Source organism: Apium graveolens, chromosome 9 (assembly GCF_009905375.1).
Source record: "Apium graveolens cultivar Ventura chromosome 9, ASM990537v1, whole genome shotgun sequence".
NCBI classification, from domain to species: domain Eukaryota; kingdom Viridiplantae; phylum Streptophyta; class Magnoliopsida; order Apiales; family Apiaceae; genus Apium; species Apium graveolens.
The window spans coordinates 138,052,111-138,060,989 of record NC_133655.1 but is presented as its reverse complement, the minus strand read 5'-3'; the positions used below and the strand labels follow the sequence as shown (position 1 = coordinate 138,060,989).

The following is an 8,879-nucleotide window of genomic DNA, read 5'->3' as shown; positions in this document are numbered from 1 at the left end:
GTGTATTTTAAGAGTATCGTTCACAGGGAAGGACTGAAAATCAACAACAATTTTAAGTCTTTTATTTCTTGCAGTTCAGAAGTGTGGGGAAGAATTTATGGATGTGTGATTATAACCTAAATTAATTTAATAAACAAATAAAATTATATAACAAGAGTGAGAGAAAATAATTCAAGAATCAGTGTTCTTCAATGACTATCATGAATGTCTAATTTGTGTCTCTTGTTAGCTAAAAACAATTATTCTTATGTTTATAAAATTCTCTCCCAAGGTAGATTATAGTGCCTACAAGTATCCATTGAACGTCACTCCCATGGTCATACAAAGTTTAATTATAGACTATTAAAAGCCAGGGATTATAAGTTTCATAATTCTCATATCAATCTCCCGATCTAATATTTAAATTATGTCTATTATATCATGTACTACAATTATAAATCTTCTCTCGATTCGTTGTGACTCCTAAAGATTCAGTTAGAAGTTAGCTATTCCTCTAATTATATAAAGCGCTCAATGAAAGATTAACAATAACAAGAAAATCACAATACAATTAAACAAACATATTAAGCCAATGAATACTACCCAACTCTTGGATAAAGGAATTTGTTATGCCTGAAATTTAGTATAGACTCTAATTTGGGTCAAAGTCAAATAATGTGGCTAAATTTAAGATATGAATTTCTAGAATTAAGGAAAGAACGAGGCAAGTTTCCTTCCTGAAAAAGGAAGAAGCGTGCCCTTTGAATTAAGGAAGGGCGCGTTCTGTGCTTATGAAGGATTATTGCTGCGGTGCATTCTGTAAACATTGAAGGCGCACCCTCATGAGAAGAGGGAGGCGCGCCCTATTGATTAAGAAGGAGGTTTTGGTTGATACCCTCGAGTTGATTCCTTACTTATGTAAAATGCCTAGGGCGCGCCCTAAAGTAGTAAAGATGATTTGATGAGATATTAGTTTGGCGGAGTTTTCAAGAGGATTCAAGGAAGATGGAGATGATTATTACTAACATATTTATTTCAGGTACTCTATTGAAGAACTCCTTACTGTAGTACATCTACATGAAGGCGGTGTCCGTGGTCAGAGACCTCCAAAGGTATGCCTGGATGGAAGGCCTCCTCCTGTAGTCAATGAATGTCCTCATTGGGGATATAGGGTAAATCCCGTATGTGCTTTGGGAGCTCTGTCTCTGTAGTCAACATGTATCCTCATTGGGAGACGTTAGAGTATCCTGCACTTTGCACCCAAAAGCTTGGGATCACTTGTCCTGTAATCTGGTAGGGGCTCCTTATTGGGGGAAAAGGATGCGTCCAACATTTGGGGTGAACCACGACTATACTTGCGTCCACGGAATAGAGAAACAGCTGGTAGCAGAGTGTTATCCTTGGCTAGGGAGATGCCTTATCCGTGAAGTCTCGAAGCCACGGATGTGCCTTGGGCCTTTGTGGTTGGGCCTCATCGGCGGACATTTCTAAAGCTAGTAGAAGACGGTTTCCAGTAGGTTTCCTACTGGGACTCGGGACAAGAAATCTAAGGCCGTTAGGTTTCTTGTTCCCCAAGCACTACGTTAGCTTGATTCCCTATAAATAAGGATCCGTAGGAAAACTGTAAGGTGTAAGAAGTGAGAGCGCAAAGGAGCCACCACTAACCCTGAGCAATCTCAGCCACCAATAATCACCACCACCAAACACTGTTCATGTTTCCCGACGATTGCTGTTCATAAAATCCGACGATTTCTGTTCACGTTTTCCGACGAAGGACCACCATCACAGATCTTGTTTCCGGCTACAAATCTCAAACTTTGTTGCTCCTAAATTCCTCCGTCAACAAATTGGCGTTAGAAGGAGGGGCTAATCAAGATCTGCATCTAGGAGGAAATATGTCTTAATATCGTGATGGAAGTTTTTATGACGGAAGCTCTGAAGAAGAATCTGATCATGGCTATGATCACCATGAACCCTATGTTCTACCTATGACTGATCGCCCCACCCCAGTTGTTGGGGTTCAACCACCTGTGCTGATCAGTAATGCTGACCAATGTTCACCATGAACCCTATGTTCTACCTATATCATATGGAAGATGCTATAAATGGTTTAGACTGAAGGTTGAGCATCGTGGAACGACGCAAGACCAGAAGGGGCCTTCGCCATAATCGTGCTTGGCGGATGATAATCTAAGGATGTTACGGTTGGAATGGCAAAAGGAGGCCGATCGTGGAGATGTGATGCCCATGGTACAACGCGTGTGCCCCTGAATTCCCTTGGGAATCAGGAGCGGCACCGCGATCATGAGAGAGCTCCTCCTCACGGATCGATGGATCGGTACAACCGAGGATACGGAAGTGACCATTGAAGAAGATACCAATGGAGGGGAAGAGGCGGAGGCCGAGGCAGGTACTTGGATGGCTACCGCCGCGACAACTATCGTGGGTATAGGGACACTCGCACCTATGACCGCACTGAGAGAGGCAACAACGCAGAGAATGATGGCCAAAGGGACACCCATAATTATGATCACGAGACGCCTCATGGCCGCGACCATGGGAAAAACCAAGAAAACTAGGGAGGAGACGGAGGGAAAACCGAGAAGTAATGGTAAGGCCCAAAGAAGGGCAGACTAATGCTCACACTGCCCATTAGCAACAGGCTCCTCCAGATGGAGATCAAGTAGTAGTGCCTCCGCCACAGCCTCAAGGTCCACAACATCAAATGCAGGCTATCCCGGGCATGGGAACTTTCAATGTGGATGATCTGAAGAGGCTTCTTAATCACTTGGAAGGAAGAGTAACATCCATGGACGAAATCCCTTCTCCATTCTCTGCTGCGGTAAGAGAGGCCCAGCTGTCGGCCGAATATCATAACACTACTAGCAATCTCCATTTCCACGGAAGTTCAGATCCTGTGAAATTCTTGGGACGATACAATATAGAGATGGATGTATATCAAGTTACAGACTTGGATCGATGCCGATTCTTGGCAGCAACTTTCAGGGAGAGCGCTCAGCAATGGTTCCAAAAGCTCAGGCTAGGAGTGATCACTTCCTGGGAATAAATGAAGACTCTTTTCCTGACTAAGTTCCAAGCAGCTGTGAGATATGCACCATCTGTTACTACTCTTGCCAATGTCAAATAAAGGGAAAAAGAAAGCTTAATATCCTATTTTAAAAGGTTCAACGCTGAGTCCACCAGTATGAGAGGTGCTTCAGACGAAGCTTTAAAAAGTTTTGTAATAGCGGGACTAAGGGTTGGCTCAGATTTCTGGAAACATCTGCAGGGAAAAGACCCTGCTATTCTGGAAGATATCTTCGCTTTGGCGGAATCATTCAAAACCATAGAACAATGTTTGGCAGAGGTACAGCCGATCTCGCAAACAAGTCAAAGAGGCAGAACAAGAAAGGGAGATAGATCTCCGAGTCCAAGATACCGAAGAAGTAGTAGAAGCCCAAATCGGATAAATACTACGACAACGAGAAGGGAATGGATCCCCCCTCGAGCTATGACAACAGAACAAGTGGGTACACGCCTTTAGCCGCGTCAATTGAGTATATATTTGAAGTAAACAAGAACAATGGGCTATTCAAAATGCCTGAGGCTCTGTCATCATGGAAAAGCAAAGATAAAAAGAAATAGCGAATACCATGAATCATCCGGATATAACACACATGAGTGTCGGCAACTAAAGGACAAAATCGAAGCTCTTATTAAGGAAGGTTATCTCGGAGAATGGGTGGTAAAAGAAGTAAGGAGACATAAAAATAGTGTTGATAGAGTAAAGGAATAAGGAGGTTGTATACCTCGGGGGTCTAACAACGAAAATCTGGAAGAAAGTAAGTTCTTCAGGGATGGCAACATCCGGGAAATATACAGAGGAGATTCTGGTATGGAATGCAACAATAGAGCTTTGGCCAGATATGCAAGGGAAGCCCGGTTCAGACCTCTAACTGATATTCACAGGGTGGAGACTTGGCCACCCAAGGTGTTTAAGGGTGAATCCATGGACATTACCTTTAGAGAAGCAGATGCTCGATAGGTGCATCACCCCCACAATGATGCCCAGGTTATTTCTATCCAAATCAGAACTAATAACGTCTATAGGGCCTTCGTGGACAATGGAAGCTCAGCAAACATCCTCTACTACAACACCTTCAAGAAGATGGGGCTTCCTGACCGGGATATGTCAGGAGAGGATTCTTGGGTCTATGGTTTCTCTGGTGAAGGAGTTCGCATCATGGGATCGATTCGATTGCCATGTACCTTAGGAGAAAGCCCATTGTCTATAACAAAAATGCTCAAGTTCATGGTCCTAAATCAGGAATCATCCCATAATGTGTTGCTAGGACGACCCTTTCTTAGGGAAATGAGGGTCATCACTTCCATCCACCATCTCACCATCAAGTTTTGAACCCCAAATAGAGTTGGAAGTATAAAAGGCTCCCAGTATGATTCTCGGGAATGCTACAGGCAGGCTATGAGGGGCTTCAGGAGAAAGGATTTCTGAAATGGAGATGCGTCGGATGATGAACGAGAGAGAAGTATCGAACAGCCTATCGAAGAAATTCGGGTCCATTACTATGTCGAGCAAGAAGATGAGTGCTCCTTCGAATTGCCTTCAACAACACTGTTCTTAGAAGACGTTATCAGGATTGAGATGTTGGATGAATAAGAGACTCCAAACAAGATAGTCCAAGTAAATTTCAATGGGGAAAGACGCGAAGGGAGATTTGATGTGTTGCAGAGTCTTGAACAAGATGTGCATAAGAAAGATGCCTCTTTTTCTGAGGGCGCACCCTTATCGTCAAAAAACCCAAAAGAAGTTGATACCCCTGTGTTCAGGGCACGCCTTCTACCATGCTAAGTCTGAAAGAAGTTGATGCCCCTATTATACAGGGCGCACCTTCAATAAATGAAGAAGTCGATGCTCCCCTCATGGGGGATGCACCTTCTCCGCAAATATTGAGGATCATAATCAGCTTAACTTAGACCCACGAATACCAATGCCGACAGAAAAAATGGGGCTGACATAAGACACAATTGAAATCCCTGTCGACAAAAAAGTTCCTAGCAAAGTTTTGAAAATTGGGTCTCAGTTGCCTCAAAAGCTGAGAGAGGTACTTTCAATATTTCTCTTGGCAAATCTCGACGTATTTGCGTGGAGGCACTCCGACATGGTCGGGATTGATTCAGAAGTCATGTGTCACCGATTAAATATTGATCCAAAACATAAAGGTATTCGACAAAAGTGCAGAGCCATAAGTAGAGAAAGGGTTGTAGTGTTGGCAGAGGAAGTTGATAGACTTTTGGACGTTGGACTAATCAGAGAATCTTTCTACCCAGAATGGTTGGCTAACCCAGTGTTAGTGAAAAATCCCAACGGAAAGTGGATAACTTGCATAGACTTCACTGATCTAAATAAAGCATGTCCAAATGATAGCTTTCCTTTGCCAATAATTGATCAGTTGGTTGATGCAATGGCCGGACACACTTTACTGAGCTTCATGGATGCATACGCTGGATATAATCAAATTCCTAGGCATGAACCTGATCAAGAGCATACCTCCTTTATCACTGATAGAGGACTCTACTGCTATATCGGAATATCATTCGGTCTGATCAATGCCGGGGCAACATACCAAAGGCTATGAATAAAATGTTTAAAAATAGATTGGGAAAATGATGGAAGTATATGTTGATGATATGCTGGTAAAATCTAAGAGAGCGGAGGATCACATAACAGACTTGGAAGAAATGTTCCACATTCACAAAAATGTGTGTTTGGCTTCGAATCAGGAAAATTTCTAGGGTTCATGGTGAACCACCGAGGAATCGAAGCCAATCTTGCAAAGATCAAGGCCCTGCTAGACATGAAATCTCCCACCAACATTAAGCAAGTGCAAAGTTTAACGGGAAGGATTGCGGTACTGAATCGATTAGTATCAAAGTCCTCAGATAGGTGTAGGGAGTTCTTCAAAGCAATTAAAGGAATGGGAAAAGACTTCGTGTGGACCTCAGATTGTGAGGAGGCCTTTTAAAAAATTAAAGAACAATTTAGAAATCCTCTCATGTTGGCCAAGCCAAAAGATGGAGAGACATTGATTCTTTATTTGTCAGTCTCAGAGTATTCGATTAACGCGACATTAGTAAAAGAAGCAGAAGGCCGACAGTCGCCAGTATACTACGTCAGTAAGAGGTTACTAGATACAGAGACTAGATACACCAACATGGAGAAATTAGTGTATGCCCTTATCCTTGCGGCACGAAAGCTAAGGCCATATTTCCAGGCTCACCAAATAGAGGTCCACACCGCTTACCCTCTACATAAGCCAGAGTCATCAGGAAGAATGCTAAAATGGGCAATAGAGTTGGGACAATTTTGATTTGGAATACTTCCCTCGCACAGTAATCAAGGGACAAGTGTTGGCTGATTTCATACTTGAGTTTGACTCTGAAGTAGATGATAAGGCTATAGTATTGGCAGAACCTTCCTCACAAGGGAATCCCCCTGTTGACGTAAGAGAAGAGTTCCCACACCCTTGGTGGATCTTGCATGTAGATGGGGGCATGAATAATAATAGAGCAGGAGCCGGGATCATTTTGGTCACCCAAGAAGGGCATCATCTGATGAGTGCCATTAACTTCAAATTTTATGTCACTAACGATGATACTAAGTATGAAGCATTAATCAATGGTTTGAAAATAGCTCTGGAAGTGGGGGTTGTGAACTTGATCGCTCGGAGTGACTTAGAGTTGGTAGTAAACCAAGTCAACGGAGGTTTCCAGGCCCTCGGCCCTCGGACAGAGCTATATATGAGATGCGTGCAGCGTCTACTGGAAAGGTTTGGAAGTGCCAGGCTAGAAGGTGTACCGAGGGAAGAAAATAGAAATACAGATGCCTTGGAAAATATGGGGTCGCAAATGGACAGCGTTCAACTCAAGCAAATTCCTTTGGAGATCCAAGAAATTCCAAGTATTCCAGAGGTAGGGGTGTTCCAGACACAGGAGATCCTGCAGGAAAATTGGATGACCCACATTCATAACTATATTCGAATGGGAGCATTGCCAGAAGACAAGTTACATGCTCGATGCCTTCGCTACCAAGCTGCGAAGTACGTTGAATATGATGGAGTATTGTATAAGAGAGGGTTTAATCAACCGCTATTACGCTGTGTAGATCTGGAAGAAGGAAATTATATTCTTAGGGAGGTGCACGAAGGTATTTATGGCAATCACTCAGGGGGAGGTAAAGATAATGGAAATCAGTTTGACAGTAAAGATCTAAAGAAGCTCTATGAAGATTTGAACATCAAGAAAGATTTTGCTGCGGTCTACCACCCGCAAAGCAATGGTCAGACAGAAGCCATAAATAAGATCATCAAACACACTTTAAAGGCTAAACTGGAAGAAAAGAAGGGATATTGGCCGGAGGAAATGCCCATGGTCTTACAACACGACTCCTAGATCAACCACAGGAGAATCCCATTTTCTGCTAAACTATGGGTATGAGGCTATGGTCCCCGTAGAAGTAGGAGTTGGATCTCTGCGAAGGGATTTGTTTATTGAGGAAGATGCAGAAGTTAACCAAAGTCTCCACTTGGATTTGCTGGATGAAGCCAGAATAAACTCTTAGTTGAAGCTTGCTGCTTATCAGCAGAGAATTGCAAGGTATTTTAATAAGAAGGTGAAGTCTGTGCCCTACAAGATGGGAGATCTTGTGCTACAAAAAGTCATGCCGAATACTAAAATAGCTCAGCACGGGGTGCTTGGAGCTAACTAGGAGGGATCATACAAGGTCAAGGCTATATTTTGGAAGGGAACCTATCTCTTGGAAGATTTGGATGACAAGCTTATTCCCCGGGCTTGGAATGCAGAGCACTTGCGAAAGTACTATCAGTATGGTGTGGCTTTGGCCCCCTCGTTTCTATGATTGATTTCTATGTAATAGACTAGTAGCAAAAAATTCCTCCTAGCTTAGGGGGGGTAGTATACATGACTACGAACCTTGGAACTACTAGAAGGATAAATGTTTTAAATAATTTCCCCACAGAGCATGGTAGCCATGGGACTGGTGTAATTTTTACACTAGAGCGCATTATCAATAAAAAAGAAAAATTTGCTTAAATTGCTTTGTTTGCTTGGCATACATACTGTAAGAGAAAGCTAGGGCAAGCCCAAATAACAAAGTCCTTTAATAATGAAGGAAAAGTTATTTGTGATACACCAATAAAAGATATCCATGATATGATATGATAGCAAAATCCCATTTATGTACTAAGGAATATGTACTCTAAATCAGAAGTTGTAAAATCTCCTATCTAAAGCAAGTTTTCCAAAAGCCAGAGGCGCGCCCTAAGTAAGGCGCACCATGTACAAATGGACCCGCTACATGAGTAGTAGCTCCCACTCAAAACTCCTCTGACATGAGTCCTAGTTGTTGCACTGCGGTCCGTTTCCCGGCTTCGCTTGCGTGATTTGCACTTCTGATTGGTTCCATATCCATCCTCAACCCTAACGAATCGAGTATGAAGGGGGCAGTCAAGCGGTTCGGGTTTTCGGTCGGTTCCCGTTCGCCTACCATGCAAGGGCGCGCCTTTATGGAAGAATGCGCCCCAAGCCTCTGTACGCTTAGAAAATCTCGTCAAAGAAAAAATAGAAGTGTATAATTGTCTAGAAAAAACTAAGACAAAACCCTGTATAAAATAAGGCACGCCCTAACGGTAGAGGCGCCTTGACAATTTTTATATTCATACTAAAAGAAATAAAGTTAAATAAAATCTTACGATAGTCATAATGCAAATTAAAGAGTATCAAAATATATAGTCATACAACTTTGCACAGCATCAAAAGAGGGTTGTCACCTCAACATATTTAGAAAACCAGGATTAAAAGGA

The 8,879-nt window shown here is 42.7% G+C and overlaps 1 protein-coding gene across 1 annotated transcript; it reads left to right on the top strand.

Annotated features, from left to right (window-relative positions):
- The first annotated feature begins 3,184 nt into the window (after window positions 1-3,184).
- On the top strand, window positions 3,185-7,449 carry LOC141685617 (uncharacterized). The gene is made up of 3 exons (XM_074490713.1): window positions 3,185-3,346; window positions 5,082-5,598; window positions 6,392-7,449. Exons 1-3 carry the CDS (start codon window positions 3,185-3,187, stop codon window positions 7,447-7,449), a joined length of 1,737 nt encoding a protein of 578 aa, XP_074346814.1.
- Window positions 7,450-8,879: the final 1,430 nt, after the last annotated feature.